The 24,341-nt window shown below is 42.2% G+C and overlaps 1 protein-coding gene across 3 annotated transcripts; it reads right to left on the reverse strand.

The window, feature by feature from the left end:
* Nucleotides 1–8,788: 8,788 nt before the first annotated feature.
* Nucleotides 8,789–22,377, reverse strand: LOC127653267 (centriolar coiled-coil protein of 110 kDa). 3 transcript variants are annotated; one of them, XM_052139899.1, is made up of 14 exons: nucleotides 22,135–22,377; nucleotides 21,691–21,863; nucleotides 20,990–21,118; nucleotides 15,940–17,011; nucleotides 13,683–13,804; nucleotides 13,195–13,366; nucleotides 12,586–12,695; nucleotides 12,287–12,403; nucleotides 12,098–12,199; nucleotides 11,903–12,019; nucleotides 11,565–11,641; nucleotides 9,928–9,990; nucleotides 9,734–9,796; nucleotides 8,789–9,585 (listed from the first exon to the last, which is right to left on the reverse strand). In XM_052139899.1, the coding sequence occupies exons 2-14, from the start codon at nucleotides 21,835–21,837 to the stop codon at nucleotides 9,513–9,515; spliced, it is 2,364 nt and encodes a 787-aa protein (XP_051995859.1). In that variant the 5' UTR covers nucleotides 21,838–21,863; nucleotides 22,135–22,377; the 3' UTR covers nucleotides 8,789–9,512. The 3 variants fall into 3 exon arrangements, with proteins under 3 accessions (XP_051995859.1, XP_051995857.1, XP_051995858.1); XM_052139897.1 differs by having other exon boundaries at nucleotides 9,928–9,993; XM_052139898.1 differs by lacking the exon at nucleotides 22,135–22,377 and having other exon boundaries at nucleotides 9,928–9,993; nucleotides 21,691–21,932.
* Nucleotides 22,378–24,341: the final 1,964 nt, after the last annotated feature.

The following is a 24,341-nucleotide window of genomic DNA, read 5'->3' on the forward strand; positions in this document are numbered from 1 at the left end:
ACTCCCGATAAGAGAGCCCTAGAGGACGCCATGCCTCTAGTTGAATGAGCCCTCACGGCCAAAGGTGAAGGCAAATTACGCACCTTGTAGGCCGAGATAATAGCCTGAACAATCCAATTACTAATGGTTTGTTTCGAGGCAGGGAGCCCCTTCTTAGGTGACCCAAAACACACTAACAGTTGGTCCGACCTCCTCCAAGAAGAGGACCTCTCGAGGTTAAACACTCAAATATCTGACAGGGCAGAGCAAATGGAGCCTCTCTTCTTCTGCCGACACATGAGGTGGAGGATAAAAAGCCTGCAGGACCGTGAGACCGTGCCGTGTTAGAGCGGCACCTTAGGCACATAGCCAGGTCTCGGGTGTAAAATGGCTTTAACTCCGCCAGGGGCAAACTCCAAGCAAGCTGGCGTCACTGCCAGGGCTTGAAGATCACCCACCCTCTTTAGAGAGGTAATAGCTAAGAGAAAAGCCATCTTGAACGTCAGGTCCTTGGGCGAAGCCGACTGAAGGGGTTCGAAGGGGGCCAGGGATAACCCTTCGAGAACCACCGCCAGGTCCCAGGCAGGAACCCTGGACCTGGTTGTCGGTCTCATCCTCCATGTACCATGGAGAAAGCGAATGACCAGCTGGTGCCTCCCCAGAGGCCCATCACTCAGTGGTGCATGGAGCGCCGAAATGGTAGCCACGTACACCTTAAGTGTGGAAGGGGAGAGACCCGCAGAGAAGCGATCTTGAAGAAACTCCAGAACTGAAGCCACCGGGCAGTTAACTGGATCTAATTCATGTTCTCTACACCAAGTGGAGAACACATTCCACTTGAGGCCATATAATCTCCTAGTAGGCGGAGCCCTAGAGCCAAGTATGGTTTCAACCACCCCGCTGATAGACCAGCATTTAGGTACTGAACCCCTCAGGGGCCAGACCCACAGTTTCCACAGCTCTGGGCGAGGGTGGAAGACTGTGCCCCCGCCTGAGACAACAGATCCCTCCTCAGAGGAATCTGCCATGGCGGAGCTATCAGGAGTGAAATTATGTCTGAGAACCATACTCGGGCCGGCCACATGGGGGCAACCAGAAGTAGACTGATGCCCTCTTGGCGGACCCTTTCCAGGACTCCGGGAGCAGAGCGATCGGGGAAATGCGTACAGGCGAAGCCTCGGCCAAGCCTGTACCATGGCGTCCAACCCCAGTGGGGCTGGATGTGAGAGGGAGAACCAAAGTGGACAGTGGGGCGTCTCTCGAGGCGCGAATAGATCCACTTCTGATGGTCCAAATTTGTCCCATATCAACTTCACCACCTCTGGATGAAGTCTCCATTCCCCGGGCCTCAGCCCCTGCCTCGACAGGATGTCTGCTCCCTGATTCTGAACCCCGGAATATACATGCTCTGATAGACAGTATTTTCCCTTGGGACCAAAGAATTATCTGATGCGCCAGTCTGCACAGAGGCGCGATCTGAGTCCTCCTTGTCGGTTCAGATAAGCTACCACTGATGTATTGTCCGAGCGTACTAGGACATGGTAACCTTTGATGTCTGGAAGGAAGCTCCTCAGAGCCCTGAACACAGCCAACATCTCTAGACAGTTTATGTGCCAAGAATGATGATGGTCCTGCCACAGACCCCTGGCAAAAGCGGCCGTCCATGACCGCGCCCCAGCCAGTGAGGGAGGCGTCTGTCGAAGCGGTTTTCGGCGACATGGCGCTCCCAACACTGGCCCTAGGGACAGGAACCAAGGTTTCTTCCACATTAGCAGAGAACGAAGGCATCTGCGCGTTACTCTGATTATACAAAATGGATTCCCCTTGGGGAAAACACCTTGGCTTTCAGCCACCACTGGAGGGGCCTCATGTGCAGAAGGCCCAAAGGTATCAAGTTGGATGCCGCTGCCATGAGGCCCAGCAGTCTTTGAAACTGCTTTACAGTGATGGCCTGGCCTAGTTTTAACCCGGACACCATCGCCAGAACGGACTCGATACGTGCAGGAGACATGCGTGCCTGCATCAGTAACCGAGTCCCACACAACTACCAGAAGCGTTGTGCACTGGGATGGTTGTAACACACTCTTTTGTGTTGAGTCTCAATGCCAAACTTCGAATATGGCCAAGGGCGACATCTCGATGCCGAACCGCCATTTCTCGAGACTGGGCCAGAATGAGCCAGTCATCGATAAAATTCAGTATCGCGGATGCCCTGAAGTCTCAGAGGAGCAGGAGCTGCATCCATACATTTGGTGAATGTGCGGGGAGAGAGTGCTAGGCGAGCGGAAGAACCCGATATTGGTAAGCTTAGCCCCGAAGCGAACCTCAGGAACCTCCTGTGACATGGAAGGATGGGTACATGAAAATAGAGCGTCTTTTAGATCTATCGTGACAAACCAGTCCTCGGATCTGATCTGACTCACGATGACAGGAATGGTAAGCATTTTGAACCTGAACCTCCTCAAAGGCCGGTTCAAAACTCTGAGATCTAAAATCGGCCTCAACCCCCCATCCTTTTTTTTTTTTTTTTTATATGCAGGACCCATGCAGATATGTTGGGAAGATGATTCCATGCCTCTACAAAATCTACTACGGGAACCAGCCTCTCGAGGCTGGTCTCGGGTGTTTTTCGAGCACTGTTCTCGACTTCCTGAAGCGAGATACCGGCAGGATTTAGTCGATACAGTCCTTGTGACCACAATTGATGTGTGTTTTTTATTTTTTGACGCGAACGGCACGGTGTGCGTTCAGCTGGAAATTGATGTGGCCCGAAGCGTCAGAGACGGCGGGAACCGACACCGATTTCCTGAGAACTCCGCGCTGCGAGAGCAACCTCGGTTGCTCTGCAGCGGGGAGAACAGCCCTCCGAGGTTCTACCACCTCGGTAGGACCTCTTTCCGAAGCTTCCACTAAGGGAACCAGCCTCTCGAGGCTGGTCTCGGGTGTTTTTCAAGCACTGTTCTCGACTTCCTGAAGCGAAAGACCGGCAGGATTTAGTCGATACGGTTTCTGTGACCACCATTGATGCTTGTTTTTTTTTTTTTGTTTTTTTTTTTACACGAACGGCACGGTGTGCGTTCAGCTGGAAATTGATGTGGCCCGAAGCGTCAGAGACGGCGGGAACCGACACCGATTTCCTGAGGACTCCGCTGCGAGAGCAACCTCGGTTGCTCTGCAGCGGGGACAGCCCTCCGAGGTTCTACCACCTCGGTAGGACCTCTTTCCGAAGCTTCCACTAAGGGAACCAGCCTCTCGAGGCTGGTCTTGGGTGTTTTTCAAGCACTGTTCTCGACTTCCTGAAGCGAAAGACCGGCAGGATTTAGTCGATACGGTTTCTGTGACCACCATTGATGCTTGTTTTTTATTTTTTGACCACGAGCGGCACGGTGTGCGTTCAGCTGGAAATTGATGTGGCCCGAAGCGTCAGAGGCGGCGGGAACCGACACCGATTTCCTGAGGACTCCGCCGCGAGAGCAACCTCGGTTGCTCTGCAGCGGGGGACAGCCCTCCGAGGTTCTACCACCTCGGTAGGACCTCTTTCCTGAAGCTTCAACTAAGGGAACCAGCCTCTCGAGGCTGGTCTCGGGTGTTTTTCGAGCAGTGTTCCCGACTTCCTGAAGCGGGAAACCGGCAGGATTTAGTCGATCACGGTTCTTGTGACCACAATTGATGCTTGTTGTTTTTATTTTATTTTTATATATTTTTTTATTTTTTGACACGAACGTTCAGCTGTGCGTTCGCTGGAAATTGATGTGGCCCGAGCGTCAGAGACGGCGGGAAACCAACACCGATTGTGTGCGGCCATGTAAGCCCTACTTATTAAAGCAGATGTATCTCTGCAGGGCTTACTAGGCAGCGCCGGGGTTTCAGCCCATATACCGTGCCCCCAAAACATCGTCTGTAATCAAACACTGGGGCTGGAGATACGGGACGAATGCGGTTTACCCCGATCTCGTTTTAGATATCTTTGTGGAGATCGGAGAAAAACGGCAAACCCGGCGCTGAGTTTGTGATCTGTGCCGCAGGAAACGCACGTCTAATTTTCAACTTGCGTTCCCTGCTCATTTTGTGGCCAGCTGATATTCAGTCTGGCCACGGCACGCGTCACAACCTCAATCAGCTCCTCATAAGCTTGGCCAAAAACTGGCGTGCTTGGCTCACGGTCGTCCACATCGATGCTGAGCATATCCACTTCCTCGGAAGCAGTGAGCTCAAGCAAGGGGACCTGATCATGGGCAGAAGAAGCCGCGACGCGGGCTTCTGCACCACTCACAGTAGGCTCGGGATCCTCAAACGAAGAATGAGAACGTGCCGCAGCAGTCTCATTCTCATCTGCAAAATCCGCTGCGAACCCCGCGATTTCAATCGCCGCGCTGCCTCAACAGACGCGGGACCAAAACCGTGGGGAACGCGAGCCTGACCGTGCTCATCGAAGCACGCCAACCAGGAGCGCAGCACTCTCATGGGTAGTGCTTCACAACTTTCACAGGCAGATCCCTCGAGAGCTGCCTGTGCGTGCTATGCTCCCAAACAGTTCACACATAAAGCGTGCGTGTCCCTACCCGTAATGAAACGAGGGCAGGGGTGCACGCACTTCTTGAACTGTTCGGTGGCCATAATATTTTTAAATCAGACAAACAACACCAAATAAGACAAACAATTTCAACATAGAGCGCTTGCTGAAGAGCGAAAGCTAATGTGTATGTGTACCGGCGTCACTTTTATGCATCCGGTTATGCCGTCACATGTTACGTCATGACGCAACACCAATCAAGATTGGAATAGTTTCATTCATAATTCAGAGGCGCACGCTAAGGAGCGTTCCCCAAAGAGTCGTTTTCAACGACGCAGTGCGAGTTCCCTCGGAAGGGAACAGATTTTATAAGGTTACTGATATGACTGGAGTCTTCATCTGTGATTGCTCATGCTAGTTATACTTTGTAGAAAAGGTCAAGCCACATCGGTTCTCATTACAAAAATGCACTGCACATATTCAGTTGTCATTCAAAAACAACCACTTTTGGAGTATTTTTAAAAATGGTATGATAACAGATTTATAGGGTGAATTCAAATGGAAAGTGATTCTACCAGAGACTATTTAGCTGAGATGGGCTACTTATTAAATTAATGGGACAAATAGGAATGCACAATGGTCAAAGGATATAGAAAGAAAGTCCCGCCTCACAGGGGGAGGGGGGGGTTGTCAGATTTTACTGCAGATTTGAAATATGTTCTTTGATCGTAATCTTAACCAACCGTTTTTGAGATATCGGTGTTCCCCTAGTGAAGTAGATATGAGCTGCACTGTCATGAATTGAAATAGCCTCCTGGGACACCACGTCAGGGTTCGGGTGTGGAGCAGTGACATGCTTCAGGTCAGGCTTTACTCTCTTGTCTCTTTTGTGTAGGTATATTTTGTTGCTTTTCATTCAGTCAATAATACACTCTCAACATAAACATAAATTCCTTCAGAAGACTCGCCAGAGACCCTTTTGAAACGCTTGGCTGCGAATGGCCACAAAGTAAGCAAAACAAAATTGTAATGGGTAAGACCTCAAGTTACATTCCTGGTCCATGTGATCACAGCTGAGGGTAAGTCCCTCTCGCCCAAAATCATTTTGGCCATACAAAACATACCACGGCCTATCACGAAGAACCAAGTGATGAGTGTGAACAGGTTTGATTGGAGCAATGGAGGAGTCAGGAGACAACAAGGCAGGTTCAAGGTCAGACCTTTAATTAATGGTGAAACAATGAATCGACGGTAACCGTCGATAACCATTCAATAGTATTTATGTGAGCACTCTAGCTGGGACACTCTCTCTCTCCCGACACTTGGCGTCCCTTTAAATGTCTCTCTCCATAGCACTACAACAAGACACAGGTGTTAGAGATAATTACATACCAGGTGACAAGCCTTGCCGGTCTCTCTCTCTCCCGCAGACCGACACACGACCACACCCCCCATGCCACAATGAGCTTTCAGGTATGACGTCATATTGTAGGCAGTGGATACTGAAATGCACGAGCAGATGCTGCAGCAAAGAAAACTGCTCAACAAAAAGTTCAAAACAACAGTTTTGTTTCTTGTTTTTGTTCCGCCAACTGGCACACACACACCAAATGTAGATTTAATTGATTTAAAGAGCAGAGCCACCGTAGAGGAAAAGCTGCCTGGAACTACACTGATTGTTCAAAGCGAGACAGTATTTGGGTCGGTCCAAACGGTAAACCAAGCCTGCCACATCATTAATTTCCACATTATGCCAAACTGACACACGGTGTAAACCATGTGTCAAAAGGAGGGATGTTGAGTGAAATAAACACTGTAGGTACTGGTTCACAAAGGGGATTTCCATTTATGCCCCAAATGCCCCTAATGTAGGAAGAGGGCAACAGATGCCTATGAGTGCACATCCGCCACCTGAAAAGCCATTTGACCACCTTCAAATGGACTTTATTGAACAGAGTCTGCAAGAAGGCAGAATATATTGACTTGTGATTGTAGACATGTTCTCCAAGTGGGTGGAAGCATACCCCACTACAAAAAGGCAGATACGAGTGCAGTGGCACAAATCCTAACATGAGAAATAATGCCAGGAAGGGGCATTCCAGGGAAAATTAGCAGTGATAATCGAACCCACTTTGTGAATCAAGCCCTACGTCAGTATTTGGGAATTGATATGACAACACACTGGGCCTACCACCTTAAGAGTGGAAGACCAGTGGAAAGAGAAAATAGAAGGTGTGGCAGGGCGGAGGGCGGGGCCGGGTCGTGATCCTACACACAAGCCAGTTCTCGCCTCCTCCTTTCCATTGATCCCTTTACAGCAGGCTAAAAAACTAATTGATCAAATGTTTGGTTGAAACTGGACTAAATTGTGTTCAGGAATTACCATTGGTGTTAATGCAGATGTGGGCAAGTCTCAGGAAACTAAATGGTTTGAGCCCATTTAAAATTTTGTGTGGCAGGCCCCTTAACACGGGAATTGGACCACAAAAAAGGCAGTTGCCTGATACTGACCAGTGTGAGGATGAAATGTTCCGTTATTGTGCAAACCTCTATGCTGTGCTTTGTGATATTTATAGACAGGGGAAGGCAGCGCTCCCTAGAGAGGCGAAAGGGAAATTGCATGATCTGGAGACTGGGTGTTGGTAAAGGATTACAGGCGAATGAATTGGAATTCGCCAGGGTGGTTGAAACCGTTCCAAGTTCTGCTGACAACTGTGAAGGTCACTGAGAGCCACGTGGATACATGCAAGCCATTGCAAAAGGATTCCAGAATTAGAGGACAGCCCATCGAATGGTGTGCGTCAACCCTTGGCTAGCGACCAAAGGGGATCCCTTCACCACTCTGTGGCATAGTCTGGGAAGAAGGGGGTATGTACTTTCAGTGGCACGAATCCTGGCCCCAGTGAAGAAACCAACAACGTCCTGAGCATAGGAAGAGCCCTCAGCAGAAGCAGCGAGGCAAGATGACGTGCCTCAAGCACCAGAAGGGTGACCTGAGGACAATCATGGGAGTCCTGACAGTAACTACATTGACCCTTATCATGGCAACAGGCATTAATGATTACACTGGCCTCCAGTTCAGGGACAAACAAGAATTAGCACTGCTGGCAGATGGACTGAGTAAAACCCTCTTTTGGCAGTGGATGAACTATACAGCACATAGCTTGACAAAAAAAGACTGTTTGATGAGCCATCAAACAGCAATTACATGCAACCTCATTAATGACAATGCAAAACAGGTTGATTTTAGAGACCATGCGAGCACCTGATGAAGCGGTCTGTGCAGTAATTGGTGACCAGTGATGCACGTACATACCCAACACTGGGTCTGACGGAAAGTTGACAAAAGCATTGGAAATGCTAAAAGAACTACGGGATGAACACGTGCGAAACACTGACCCTGGGCCAGATCCAGCCAATTGGCTGTCCTGGCTATTCTCATCAGATTGAAAGGCAACATTGATAAGATTAGGGACACTGCTTGCTGTTGTGATAATGATGTTGTATCATACCCTTGCTGCAGAATATGGTAAAAAGATTGACTGCCTCTTTTGTAGGCCAATATACAAAGATATCTGATTATGATCCGTATGATCTTGAAAAGCAGCCTGATTTGAATCCAATTCCATATTGTGTACCAGCATTCAATGATAATACTGAATCTGAAGATGAAATATGAATAATGAGTGTTCTTTTAAAAAGCATGCTATTGGGGACCTGGGTAGCTCAGCGAGTAAAGACGCAGACAACCACCCCTGGAGTTCACGAGTTCGAATCCAAGGGGTGCTGAGTGACTCCAACCAGGTCTCCTGAGCAACCAAATTGGCCCAGTTGCAACAGTACAGTATTACAGTACACATATATATATGCATGTTTATTAATAATCATATAAGAATTAAGAAAACTTTTACTCTCATACCACGTATTTTGTTTCTATGCCTCAAACTCCCCAACCCTGCACCTGTGGAGACAAGAGTGGCCTTGCACTACACACACATCCTTGTGCTTATCTAACAAGTAACTCAAATGGACAGTGTTGAGGATGTTCCACATTCTTCTTTTGTTTTTGGCGACTCACATTATTTGTACATATCGCCACCTACATGGCAGCGAGGAGAATTTATAATATCAAAAGACTTAAATATTGATCTGTTTTTCACCCACACCGCTCATATCGATTCTGAGTCTTATGGATTACTCTAATGCATTCACTAGCATTGTATAGACATACAAAGCTGAACATTTATTTTTGTGTTCAGCAGAAGAAAGAAATAAAAATGGCATGAGGGTAAATGATGAGAATTTTAATTAAGCATTTGATACAATGTATTTATTATGTACAGTACATATGTGTTTTTGCATTGTACTTCAATTTAAAGTACTTGCCTTTAATTATATCTGTAGTTAAACTGTTAACCCTAAACCTACCCGTACCTCAACCTCATTAGCAACAAATGTGAAGTTTGCAGAACAACATGAAGTTACACAATAAATATATTGTACTATATGTCATTTATTGTTAGTACATAGTAGTTAAAGACACCTAATATAAAGTGGGTGTACAGATATATATCTTTGCATATATCTAAACATAAATTATAAGTGTTCCTGAAGCTCATCTGGTAGAGCATGGTGCTAACAATGGCAGGGTCATGGGTTTGATTCCCAGGGAATACACAAACTGATTAAAAACTGATTAAGTTGCTTTAAATACAAGCATCTACCAAATGCATAAAGGTAAATGTTACATATGATGTTGTAAAATATGATACTAAGAGTACAACTTATTCATCTGATAATCTGATCATTTGAAGCCTCTAAAAGGATATTGTCAGTATTTCATGATTATGATTCTATAACATGGCAAGCAGGTAAACTATCTTTATTCAGTGTTGTCTTATGAACTTCACAATGTTTAAATTAGCGACTAGGCAAAGAATATAGTTTAGCTTCAGGTCGGCTCTGTCGTGGAAGCACGTTCAGTTCATGACTGTGTCTGTCCAGAGTAATAGATCTGAGGTTATCCCAGGGAATTCTGTTTCTTCAGTCTCTCAGAATGCTGAACTCTATCTGCTGGGGTCTTTTTATAACTCCTGGAACACACATGGAAAGAAACACCTTCTTAATGGTCTGTCACATACTGAACTTCAAATATTTTCAATGTTATCAAAAGTTGTTGATGATTTGCTTTATGCAACGTGTTTAATTGATTTAATGTAGCAGCATATTTAATGTACTGACCCGCGTCGCGGTAGCTGCTGGACTGAAACTGGAGCGTTCTGGCCCTGACTGGGCTGCAGGATCCTTCAACACCAGACACAAGAACACTTACTGTGTACAACTATAAAACCCACTGTGCAGTGTACTGTACATGCTGTAGAAATGCGAGGCATTAAAGAGTCTCTTGTGTTGAGTGTTTGTATACAACTGTTCACCTTTTTGTAGGAGGACTCTTGTTCTTCTGAGATCTCCTGGTCTGACCTGGAGATTCACCTAGTCTACTGAGATACAAAAACATTGAGGAGCAGATCAGCGGATTAGTAGTTCATTTATTAATTTGTATATTCATTCATTTGTTTGTTTGTTCATTCGTTTGATCATTAATTCATTCTTTTGTTTGTTTATTAATTTGTTTGTTCATTCGTTCATTCATTCATTTGGTCATTTATTCATTTATTTGTTGGTTCATTCATTCACTCATATGTTCATTCATCCGTTTGCTTGTTCAATCTTTATTTTCATTCATTCGTTAATTTGTTTGTTCATTCATTTCTTTGTTCATTTGTTTTTCATTCGCTTGTTTTTCATTTGTTTGTTAATTATTTCATGAGTTTGTTTGTTCATTCACAAGTTTGTTGGTTCGTTTATTTATTTGTTTGTTGGTTCATTCATTCATGTTTTTATTATTTCTTTCATTCTTTCATTTGTACATTTATTCTTTCATTCATTCATATGTTCATTCATTTGTTTGCTCATTGATTCGTTTGTTTGCTCATTGATTTGTTTGTTGGCTCATTGATTCGTTTGTTTGTTCGTTCATTCATTCATTCATATGTTCATTCGTTTGTTCAATCATTATTTTCATTCATTCGTTTGTTTGTACATTCATTCCTTTGTTCATTTGTTTTTTAATTTGCTCGTTTTTTCATTTGTTTGTTTATTCATGAATTTTTTGTTCATTCACATGTTTGTTTGTACGTTCAATTATTTCTTTCATTTGTACATATATTCATTTGTATGTTCAATCATTCATTTGTTTTTTTATTTGTTCATTTGTTTGGTCATTTATTCGTTTGTTTGTTCGTTAGTTCATTCATTCACATGTTTCTCTGTTCGTTCATTCATCCATTCATTCATTTGTTCGTTCATTCTTTGTTAATTTCTTTTATTCATGAGTTTGTTTGTTCATTCATGAGTGTATTGGTAGGTTTATTTATTTGTTTGTTGATTCAATCATTCATGTTTTTATTATTTCTTTCATTTGTACATTTATTCATTTGTTTGTTCGTTCATTCATTCTTTCTTTCATTCATTAATTTGTTTGTTTGTTCGTTCATTCATTTTTTGTTCATTAATTCATTAATTTGTTTGTTTTTATTTGTTCATTCATTTGTATGGTCATTTATTTATTTGTTTGTTCATTCATTCACATATTTATCAGTTTGTTCATTCATTCGTTCATTCATTCTTTTGTTTGTTCAATCATTATTTTCATTCATTCATTTGTTCGTTCATCCTTTGTTAATTTCTTTCATTAATTTGTTTGTACATTCATTCCTTTGTTCATTTGTTTTTTCATTTGCTCGTTTTTTCATTTGTTTGTTCATTCATTCATGAGTTTGTTTGTTTGTTCATTCACAAGTTTGTTGATTCGTTCCTTTATTTGTTGGTTCAATCATTCATGTTTTATTATTTCTTAAATTTTTTTGTTCGATCATTCATTCATTTATTTGTTTGAAAGTTAATTCCTTCATTTGTTCGATTGCTCATTCATTCATTTGTTCGTTTGTTCATTCCTTCATTTGTTCATTTGTTCATTCATTCATTTATGTCTTAAAATGTCCCCACTCACCTCTGTTTCTTTCTATCAAGAGATTTCTGGGTGGCAGCAGACAAAATCATCTTGTCCTTCGTGCTTTTAGCCTTTTCCTGTATGTCACAAAATGTGTTTTGTTTACAATTAAACAAACAATGGATAGAAACAGCATTGGACAATAGTGTCAAACTGCTATATATGAGCAACTAAAATGTGTAGAAAAAAAATATTTCTACACATTTATTTTAGAAACAAATAGGTAGGAAAAAATATAAATGGAGACAGAGATTTAGACAGATGGAACATTTGGAACTCCTCCACATTTTAAGAGCTTTATGCATATAGTGTATATAGACAGCTGTTCTGATCATTACCATCTCTCTGAGTTTTCTCTCGGTGCGAAGATCTCGGTCTTGTTGTAATAGAGACAAACGCTCCTCAAGTGTCATTGTAAAGAACACATCGTGAATGTCAAACAAAGCTGCACGTAACTGGAAGAGAAAAAGAACATTTTAGTCCATAAATAACAGTTGCAATGTTTATTTTTAGCACTACCATAAATATCTGACCTGAGCTCTGACTCGCTCTTGCAGAGAAAGATCTTGCTCTGATAAGGGCTCATTTCTCTGAGGAGCTTCATTTCTGAATGAGCGAATAAACTCTTGAGTGTCCTGATGAGAGGTACATAGAGGTTAGTCAAACACAGATTGGCTTTTTTAACATGCATGTGATGTGACCACACTATTGCATGTTCTCACTTGTACAGTTTGACACAGGTGTTTGATTTTGTCAGTTTTGAGCAGTCTTCTGGTCAGGAAACCCTTCACGATGGCACTGAGGCGACACAGCGCCCTCTGCTGCTTTGCTGTTATAACCTAAAGAAAAGCACATTTATAGTCAAGCCACTGCGACCTATTTATAAACTAAAAGAGCACAATAAAATTGAGTTTATAGAATAATTTCTGTATATTGGTACCTGTACAACTGAGTAAACTTTACTGACATTTACAGTACACAACATGGGCTAATTTACATGTGCATTAAAATGTAACACTACCTGGCTCAGCCTGTTTCTAGAACTCTTTTCTGTGCTGTGATTTAGTCCTCTTATGTAAATGGGAGCCTGTATTGAGGGTGAGGGCACATCCAAACTCATAGATGCAAAACCTAAAGAGAAGGGAAAGGGAAGGGGAAATCATGAGATTAATCTTAATAATTTTATTCTATTTACAGCCATAGTTTAAACCATAAAATGGGGTTCCTTGCATTGATATCATCATCATATTTGGAGATCCTTAGCATGGAAATGTTTGAAAGCCCCTTTTATATAAAATGGTGTATAATATATAATATACTGTTTATATATATATATATATATATATATATATATATATATATATATATATATACAGTATATACACTGTATATACTGTATATAAATATATATAAACAGTATATACAGTGTATATACCTACATATGAAGTCATATGGAGGCATGGGTGAATAACAGCAACTTTAACTATATGTTTAGTGTTATATTTAATGTATATTCATCCATAAAGTGGCAAAATGTCCACAAATGAATCTAAAGGCATTAATCTCATGTTGAGACAACAAATGTGCATATTGTTTTCTAAATTGTATGGTAAGTGATTGGAGGTCATACCAATGGCAGGCACAGAGTGCCTTGGTGATCTGTCTCCAGGGCTAATAGGGCACATGGGGCTGAGTATCGGGTAACGCTCACCAGCTGCCCTTAATTCACACTCGTCGTCGCCCGCTCCAGGGCTCAGACCACCCTGACCCCCGTTCCATCTCCAAACCCTCTCCTCCAACTCCTGAGTGAGAAACAGGTAAAGAAACAGTGAAGGTTAGAGCTGAAGTGTGTAATTCCTGCGGTGCCAACGAAAAGAATTGCCAAAATAAACATTGTTTCTAAACAAATTTTAAACCAGCCATTCAAATGCACCCCGTCTGCCATCGATCAAACAAGCAGAATGTCCCGCCCAAATGCACGCCATCGGTTGAGTCAATGCTGATGTGTCGGGCAGGATGGATTGCTCATCACAAGCCTGGATTTTTTATAGCGCCACCTCAAAAGTCATTATTTTAAATACCAATTTTTAATGTAATTATACGAATACCGGTACTGACCTGAGTGAGGTGCAGTTGTTCTCTCTCTTGCTCTGGCACAAAACACGGCATCCGAAAAGCATAGTCTTTCTCCAGAGACCTGTGTGTTTCTTCTAAAGCATGGACTTGCCATTGCATCTCATCTAAGGGGTAGACATGAACAGTTGAGAGGAAACTTTCTTCTCAAAGAAACCCCAAAATTGATAATTATAGTGGTGGTGTAGAAGTTCAGGCCTGGTGTTCGGAAGGTTGTTGGCTCTGGTCCCTCAAGAAAAAACACCATTGTTCCCTTGAACAAAGCACTTTAACTCACGGTACACTTAGTAACCTACATGTTGTTGTTTTGGATGAAAGTGTCTGCTAATTGACTACTTGCTTATTTCTAATTCTTTAACTGCCACTTCCAACATTCCTGGTCTTATTACATTAAATAATTCTTCATTTAGCAGATACTTTTGGGACAATTTCCCTTTACACAAGGGCTCAGTGATGATAGGATGTGAATTGGCTCCTTCTGGGGTTTGAACCTACAACTTTTGGGTTACCAGCAGTACAGATCTTTAACCACTAAGTCACACCACCTCATTTGCTTTCTCCACTCACTCCTAATAATAAAGGTTTTACAATGGTTTTTGAGCACCATTAGGTCCAGCAAAGCACCCTCTATGCAATGGTTCATTGTATTATAGGTTAACTTTCTTTTGAGTTCACAAAACTGAAACCTTTTAAGTTACCCGAAGCCTTTTATGGTTTTGAGTTTAGTTTAATTGTGCATTTTTTGATGTATGGCTTACACTGACATCTGGTGGCTCAGTGGTTGAGGCTCTGGGTTACTGACCAGAAGGTTGGGGTTCAAGCCCCAGCACCACCAAGATGCCACTGTTGGGCCCTTGAGCAAGGCCCTTCACCCTATTGGCTCCAGGGGTGCTGTATCATGGCTGGCCCTTCACTCTGACCCCAGCTTAGCTGAGATATGTGAAAACATTTCAGTGTATATATGCAAAAATGTATGTATAATGTGTGACCAAAATAAAAAGGCTTCTATTCTTAAAGTTTTGTTTAGGGGCAAATAGTTTTATGGAATTAAGTTCTATTATGGTAAATAGTGGAGCTTGAGTTTAGGTTGAGGACAGGTACAGGTAAGAATGTTCTGTATTTGTTTACTCATTGAGCCATCACTATGCTAAGCAAATTGGGCTTTTCCACTGCAAGGTACAGCTCGACTCGACTTGGCACTTTTCCACTGCAAGTTACGGTTCGACTTGACTCTGCACGCTTTTGGGGGTTTTCCATTGTGGATAGTACCTGGTACCTGATTTTTAGTACTGGATTTGCGACACGGGACATCAACCCGTTAGTTTTAAAGTAAAAAGTGCACAAAACCACGCCATGGTCAATAAACGAGGTGCAGACGTTCCACTCGTTAGCGACGAAGGAAACTGAAAAGTCTTTCACGAAGTGTCTCAGCTGTTGGCCGCACACGGCTACCACCGGATCTACGAACAGTGTGGCGAAAAGTTACAAAAAATGTAAAGTGACCACAGAACCATCAAGGACCACAACAGCCAGAGTGGTTCAAACAGAAGAAAGTGGAAGTGGTTCGACCAAATGGACTCTATCTAGACCGATGAGCTATGGGAGGGAGAGAGCCCTGGACTGGTGCTGATTGATGATGGAGGATGGTACGTTTTGTTACCATTCACTTTATTTAGTTGACCAGCAACTGGAAAGCTTCTAAAACAACCAGGCCAATTTAACTGTTACACGTGTGTAAAATCACCATGCAACAACGGCTTTATGCAGCACAATGAGCTAGTAGCTAACAGCTAGCGGTTGTGTTATTGTTTAGTGTCACGTTTAAGATGATGTCACGGCAGTAGAGGCGGCGCAACTATGCCTATAATCCCACCCACATTGAGGCGACACTAAACTGCAGTGGAAAAGCAAACAGAGTCAAGTCGAACCGTAACTTGCAGTGGAAAAGTGCCAAAAGAATAGTCTAAACTGCATGCATAAGGCATGATAGCATTCACTGTACCAGCTAGTTTACAATGGTAAGGGATCAGACAAGGTTAATTAAAACTAAACAACTAAAGTAAAAAAACTACACTGTAACTAAAGCTGAAAGATAAGGACGGAAAGCCACACAAGTACAATTTTGATGTCATGATATTATATCGTAGGTTTTTCAAATTGAATGAAAAAATTGAGGAAATGAAAAAGGTTTTCAAATGACATCAGACTGTAAATGCATCCATCTGTCCTGTTTTATTCTTACCTGTTCTCCTTTCCTTTAATGCTGTACTAATAACTTTATTTCCCTCTATTTCAAATGGTAGTTTGGCATGAGAAGGAGACTCTGGGCTGATACCAGATCCTATAAACGCTGATACAGGACTCTCTGGTGTGAACGTCTTGTTCATTGGCGATGGAGGAGAGAGTCGAGTCGGTGTTCTCGCAGTGACCCCAGCCATAAACCGAGGCATTCTCTCCTGGCTCCTGTCTATGAGCGGATTCTGATGACGTGAAGACAAATGGCTATCCAATGTGTGACATCTCCTCCGGAACAGCGGGCTTGTGAGTTCAGGGTCCACTGGAGATGTTTCTAATCTTCCGATGGGATCATTCACCATGTTGAACCTGGACTGGCCATCACATCGATTCATACTCACACTTTCCATTCCAAGCAGCCTTCTCTCATGACTTGATGTTAAAGAATCTTGTGTTGCAATGGATTTGACTTCCTGTGGCAGAACATTGGCAGTCGTTTTTGATTGATTAGTGTTGTCAGGGTAAGAAAAGAAAATGTTGCCAACTGATATTGGACGGGGGCGCCCACGATGGGGTCTGGCACTTATAATGCCATTAGGATTGGTTTCTGGGCTAATCAAATTACTGGGTGATGTATATTCTGGTGGAGAACAGCATGGTATGTAACTGGGTAAACCAGAGGCAGTCCCATTCAAAGAACCAGCATTTTCTTTATCTGATAGACTTTCTGAGAGTATCCCCTTTGGATCCACCACCTTGCTGCTGTCGACCTTTGACCCCTGTCGACCATGTTCTTTTTCTATAAATTCACGTGACTTCTTCAGTAGATTCTGTAGACTTACTCCTGTTTTAATCTCCTCTTGTATTTGTTTTTCCTCTACAGCTTTTCCTTGAAAAACCCCAGGGAATTCAGCTGATGGAGTTACTGGTTGTTTACTGGCCAAAATGAATGGCTCTGTGCCCCCACCAGGTGTAAGTTTTAAGTTGTCAGGCATTGTAAAGCCATTCTGGTGTTCTGTTTTTGGGAAAGGAGACTCATGTTGTGATGAAGGATTGGGGACTTCCAATATTTTTGGTGCCTACATTGAAAAAAGAATATGCAAGTAAATTCGTGGCATTGTTGTTCACTCCAAATAGCTCTTTGTCTGAACTTGATCCAATCGTGGACAAGTGGTTTTAACTTGAAATTACTACGTAATCTCAACACAAACCATTTGTGTAGAAAGAAATTAGTTGAATTGGGTAAATCCAACAAAATACATTTTAACATTAAACCCTTAAAGGGTTCATGCTGTATACTCATAGGGCTCCAATGCATCGCAATCTTCGTTTGAACAATCTCGATTCTTATAGGAATATTTTGGGTTCAATTATCAGCATTTGTGGCATAATGTTGATTACAGAAATAATTATTTCGAGTCGTCACTCATTTTCTTTAAAAAAGGCAAAAATCAAAGACGTTGATTACCACCTCTGGAGTTCGCAAGTTCGAATCCAGGGTGTTCTGAGTGGCTCCAGCCAGGTCTCCTAAGCAACCAAGTTGGCCCGGTTGCTAGGGAGGGTAGAGTCACATGGGACAACCTCCTTGTAGTCGCTTTAATGTGGTTGCGTGGTGAGTTGTGCGTGGATGCCGCGGAGAATAGCGTAAAGCCTCCACACGCACTATGTCTCCGCAGCAACGCGCTCAACAAGCCACATGACAAGATGAACAGGTTGATGGTCTCAGATGTGGAGGCAAATGAGATTCATCCTCCGCCACCCGGATTGAGGCGAGTCGTTATGCCACCACAAGGACTTAGAGTGCATTGGGAATCGGGCATTCCAAATTGGGGTGAAAAAGGGGAGGATAAAAAAATCTGGGTTACAGTGAGGCACTTCCAATGGAAGTGAACGTGGCAAATCCATAAATGTTACAAAAGTATAGCCACAAAATGTGTTTTAACATGATTTTAGTAATAAAATCACTTACTAACCTTTTCTGTGTAAAGTTAAAGCCAATTTTACAACTTCGTTGCCATGATGATGTAATGTCAACACTAAAACCCAAAATGACTGTAATAATTACGAATTAAACAGCTTCATAGCTCAAATAATACATAAGTTTTAACAGAAGAATGAATGTAAGTGCTTTTATAAAATGATAAGCTTCACATTTTGGCCTTTAAACCCTCCAAAAAAATTGGCCCCCGTACACTTCAATTGTAAATGCCTCATTGTGACCTCGATTTTTGCTTCGTTTTTTTTATATAAAAGGAGGGATGTGTCTAAATAATTTTTTGTGTAATAAACATTATGCGACAAATGCTGTCGAAGAGCTTAACCTGTATCGAACCCGGAATATTCCTTTAAATCCCAAGTATCGATCTTTCACTTTATGTGGAAAGCCTCTATAATCACTCCCATGTGCGACAAAATCTCACGCTATGTAGCTAAAAATGTTTATTGCCGTGTCCGAAATCGTTCACTCATTCACCATTTCCTATATCGTGAATGGCAGTTAGTGCACTATATCTCAGCAGTGAGTGACCGAAATGAGTGGGTGATTTCGGATGCTGACGTCGTCGCAGATACAACGTCACATATGAACTTTTAAAATGCTTGGGCCTTAATTTTTATTCTTTTTATATATTAATACAATAAATATTCATGCTGTTTGTCATTTTTAATATGCTGTATATATGTTAATATAATGAGTAAACACATTTTAACAAATGTACATTATGTTTATTTGTAATACTTTAGTATCTTAGTAGGATTAGCACCTCTAAATCTGAGGCCATTGTTCTCAGCAGGAAACCGATGGAGTGCGTCTCCAGGTAGGGAAGGAGGTTTTGCCCCAAGTGAAGGAGTTCAAGTACCTCGGGATCTTGTTCACGAGTGAGGGGACAATGGAGCGGGAGGTTGGCCGGAGAATCGGGGCAGCGGGGGCGGTATTGCACTCGCTCTATCGCACCGTTGTCACAAAAAGAGAGCTGAGCCGGAAGGCAAAGCTCTCGATCTACCGGTCAATTTTTGTTCCTACTCTCACCTATGGTCATGAAGGCTGGGTCATGACCGAAAGAACTAGGTCACGAGTACAAGCAGCCGAAATGGGCTTCCTCAGAAGGGTGGCGGGCTTCTCCCTTAGAGATAGGGTGAGGAGCTCAGTCATCCGTGAGGAGCTCGGAGTAGAGCCGCTGCTCCTTTGGGTCGAAAGGAGTCAGTTGAGGTGGTTTGGGCATCTGGTAAGGATGCCCCCTGGCCGCCTCCCAAGGGGTTTTTTACATCTCAACACTGGCCTGGGAACGCCTCGGGGTCCCCCAGTCAGAGCTGGTTAATGTGGCTCGGGATAGGGAAGTTTGGGGCCCCCTGCTGGAGCAGCTGCCCCTGCGACCCGACTTCGGATAAGCGATTGAAGATGGATGGATGAACTTTAGTATCTTTAAACTCCAATACAAGCTGTGTAGCGTTTCTGGGTGCATAGCGACCTCAACAGACCATAAACAGCACCAAAGTTATCATAACCTACATGTTCTAACTGAATATTTAAAAGTTAAAATAATATCACCTCTTTATTTAATAAATAAAGAATTCTTCATCTTAATGGCAAAATTCTGTATAAAAATCTGTATTAATAAAGAGTACATTTTAAAATGTATCTGTATGTTTTGTCTCTCTATATGTTATTATAATCAAGTAATGATTTGTCAAAAAGTAATTTACTACATTCAGCATGAAATAAAACATTGCAGGAGTGAATGAAGCAGTAAACTGGCGTCTCTCTCTCTCCTGCTCGGTCCCTCTCCCAGCTCCTAGAAAGTCAGTCCACTGTCGGCCATCTTTGGAACGCTCACAGGAGTCTATTTCCAGTCATGTCAGTGCAGCTCCTATCTACTTGAATGAAGAAAGACCAAAATCTCAACAACGGTTGGTCAAGATTGCAATCAAAAGAACATATTTCAAATCTGACTATACTGGAATCATAAATTGTGATTCTTTACCTCAGATTACGCTAAAAACGCAATTTTTCCCGGTTTGTATAGGTAATGCGCATGCAAGTTTTAGAGTTGATTGACAGGTGATGTCTGTATCTAAAAGGTGATTGGCTTTTTTAACTGTAAGGCGGGACTTCCTTTCCACATCCGTTGACGCGCTCAGATCTCCTTGATTGAGCGTTCCAATTCCACCCATTTATTTGAATAGAAGTGGCCCGTCTCTGCTAAATAATCTCTGCTCATACATCTTCGACGTGGTGGATTATGAGCTATTAACCATCGTCGAGTGTACATTCAAATTAGAGTGCATTGTGGGTAAGAATGAGTGAACAAAAGTAGGGAAATAGTGGCTCACTCAGAATTCGGACACTCCTACAAAATGGTGGACACAGTGCACTACAAAGTGAACGGGGGCGGTTTCAGACACAGCGCTTGATTAGCCACTGGATGGTAAATGTTCAGATTTCACCAGTGATTGAGTAGTATATTGTAGAGGATGTTATTAGGACAGCGGTCCATTCACTGCATTTTGAGAGTAAGTGTTTTGTGTGTCCAAAGACAAGATCCACGCGAGGGCGGTGCCAGGATTTTTTAACAGGGGTAGCCGTGCAGGGGTCAGCGATCAGCCTGTGGTGGCCAAGAAATTCCATCGGACGGGGACAGTGGGGGAGGGGACAGGGGAATGCGGGGTTTGGGGCATGAATAAAAAATGGAGGGGAGTGGATACAGTGACACCTGGGACGCCCCTGGCCCCTCATCTAGCTCCGCCCCTGGATCCATATGTCACTGAATAATGTATCTTAATACCCTTTCTGTTTTTTTACTGTCAGTTTTTGATTAAAAACAACAACAAAAAGAAATTCTAATGGATGCGGTAAAGAAACCACGCACGTGAGCGGTAGTGCAGTAGTCTTAAAGAGACAGTACCAATTTAGCATGTGTTCTACAAATCAATGTAAATACTTGTAAAAAGTACAAATTATGAAAGTAAACAATAAAAATGAAACAAAACAGTGCCGCGATATGCCCGAAGGGTGCAGCGACAACCCCAGTCCGCCCCTGTAATATAGTACAATGTCTCACCTTTCTGGTCAAAAGAATGGCCTGGATCTGATTGAAGATATTATTTTTGTAATGAATCTGTCTCTCTGCCTCCCGCTGTGTGGCTCTTTTCCTGTATTCACTCATCTCCCTTTTTTGCTTCTCATTAAGCTGGAAAAACACAAGAAAGAAGCATTCAAATACGTAAATTACATCATTTGAAACAATTACACTGAACTGATCTCCTGTGATCGCACGTCTGTGAAACTCACAGAAAAACTAGCTTAATATAAGTCTAAATAAGTCTAAATTTATTGGATTTTGTGATGACCAAATAAACCATGCTTTATAAATAATTATGCTTGGATTTAATAAAAAGTAAATATTAAAGAAAGCATAAACAGAATAATTTTGGAAAAATAATACAGAAAACTAGCTGTACTTTTGACTTAAATTTCAGAATGTGTAGGCTATTCTACTTTCTAAGTCGTTCAATCTATTCAGCACTTTTCACACACAATGGTATTTCAAAGTGCTTTACACAGAAAGACTTTGGTTTGATTTATTTGTGTAGCGCTTTATACAATTAATCTTGTTTCATTTCATTTTTTTAATTTTTGTATTTATTAAATGCCTTACAAACTCCCATAGTGTGCCACACAAAAGCAACAGAGGCCAGGTTTAATAGAAAGCACAACAAATCTAACCCCCAAAAACAACACACGTATATTTTGTTTACTCACAACTGGAGCAAGAATTGTCCTCGCGTGAAAGCAGATGACAGACAGCGCCGCCCTTTGAGCAGGTGCGCTACTGCAGGCGTTCTGATGCATCACTTCTGACTGCAGTTCAGTTCGAATGCGCGCGCAGAATTCCTCATAGCTGTCCATGTTTTTCTACACAACTGGAATAAGTACTTAAATGCACAACGATAGAGTTAGTGTTATTAGGCTACTTTATAGTAATTAGGTAACGGATTGATCACCCCAATTCCTTCTATAAATGAACAATAGCACCCACAATGCTAATAAGGCTTTTAAAATGGCAAAATAAAGGACAAATGTAGGTACACTAATGAAGCTATAGCCTTCATGCATTCATTTCACTGCGCTGCTATTTGTAGTAGTGTGTTCGTCAGCATATATCGACATATACAGCTGTTTAGATCTCAATACGATGGCGCTTACCTTTATATATAGTGCAGCTGCTTGTGTTTGACAATAGCCGAAATAAAAATGTCATGCAAATATATGAATAAACTACATTAACCAAAAGCTTTCCTCCACCGTGGATGCGGTCGTGTTGCTGATGTTTACAGATGTCAATCGATCAATCGTTTCCCGTTATGTCCGCACTGTCATCAAGTTGAAAGTTAACAACGCTTGCCAACTAGATTACTCGATACTCATAACCTAGTGAGCAATATGTGCCCAGATGGTGAATTTAATTCTCCTAAATGTCAAATGTCCATTATTAGGGTGTCTCGTGCGTGTAGGCCTATATATGGTCTTCAGCACCGCCCCGTTTCGTCAGCATCATTTCCTCATCTTGATAGATTCCTTTAGTTTCATTACCACAATATTAAACAAAAGGCTTGTAAATTCACTCATATTTATTTGCACTCCACTATTTAGCCTTTCTCTACTAAAGTATTGGCAGTGAATAAAGGAATGAATGAATACATTTCAATAAATCATCATTATTAAGCTTTTTAAAGACTTTATAGGCTATGAAAAAATTAAGATGCTTAATAATTGGCCCACTAATTGTCTTTAATAAAAAGTAGCAAGAATATATATATATACATACATACATATATATATATATACACACACACACACACACACACACACACACACACACACTGGCAGCCAAAAGTTTACAATAATGTACAGATTTAGCTGTTTCGGAAGGAAATTGGCACTTTAGTCAGAAACTGATCACAAAGTAGTCGGGATATTACTGATCTGAACAGCACCATCACTATTGAAAAAAAGTCATTTTTGATCAAATCTAGACAGACCGCATTTCTAGCAGCCATCGCTCCACCTTATCCTTGAGTAATCATGCTAAATTGCTAATTTGGTGCCAGAAAATCACTTGCCATTATATCAAACACTGCTGAAAGATTTGGTTTGTTAATGAAGCTTAACGTTGTCTTTGTGTTTGTCTTTGAGTTGCCACAGTATGCAATAGACTGGCATGTCTTAAGGTCAGTATTAGGTCAAAAATGTCAAAAAAAGAAACCGCTTTCTCTAGAAACTCAACAGTCAATCATTGTTTTGATGAATGAAGGCGATACAATGCTTGAAATTGACAAAAACTGACAATTTCATCTAAAGGTGTAACTACAGTCTTCAAAGACAAAGCAACTGTCTCTAACAAGGACAGAAAGAGATGTGGAAGACCAGATGTGACAACTAAACAAGAGGATAAGTACATCAGAGTCTCTAGTTTGAGAAATAGACGCCTCACATGTCCTCCGCTGACAGCTTCATTGAATTCTACCCGCTCAACACCAGTTTCATGTACAACAGTAAAGAGAAGACTCAGGAGGACTTATGGGAACAGTTGCAAAGAAAAAGCCACTTTAGAAACAGAAAAACAAAAAGAAAAGGTTGGAGTGGGCAAAGAAACAGACATTGGACAACAGATAATTGGAAAAGAGTGTTACGGATCTTAACCCCATTGAGCTTTTGTGGGATCAGCTGGACTGTAAGGTGCGTGAGAAGTGCCCGACAAGACAGTCACGTCTATGGTAAGTGCTGCAGGAAGTGTGGGGTGAAAGGTCAAGTGCTACAGGAAGTGTGGGGTGAAATGTCACCTGAGTATCTGGACAAACTGACCGCTAGAATAACAAGGATCTGCAAAGCTGTCATTGCTACATGTGGAGGAATTTTTATGAGAAATCTATGAAGTAGTTTAAGAAGTTCTGAATTATTATTTTATCAAATTGTTATTTTACAATTTTTTCAAATTGTAATAGTAATTTTTCCACATTATATTTGAGATTTTCTTCCCAGTTTGGAATGCACAATTCCCAATGCACTATAAGTCCTCGTGGTGGCATAGTGACTCGCCTCAATCTGGGTGGTGGAGGACGAATCTCAGTTGCCTCTGCATCTGAGACCGTCAATCCGTGCATCTTATTACGTGGCTAGTTGAGCGCTTACCGTGGAGACATAGTGCATGTGGATGCTTCACACTATTCTCCGTGGCATCCATGCACAATTCACCACGCGCCCCACCGAGAGCGAGAACCGCATTATAGCGACCACGATGGGGTTACCCACCCTAGCAACCGGCCACTGGAGTCGCTCAGCACGCCCTGGATTCGAACTCGTGACTCCAGGGGTGGTAGTCAGCATCTTTACTCTGTGAGCTACCCAGGCCC

This window comes from Xyrauchen texanus, chromosome 12 (genome assembly GCF_025860055.1).
Source record: "Xyrauchen texanus isolate HMW12.3.18 chromosome 12, RBS_HiC_50CHRs, whole genome shotgun sequence".
Lineage (NCBI taxonomy): Eukaryota > Metazoa > Chordata > Actinopteri > Cypriniformes > Catostomidae > Xyrauchen > Xyrauchen texanus.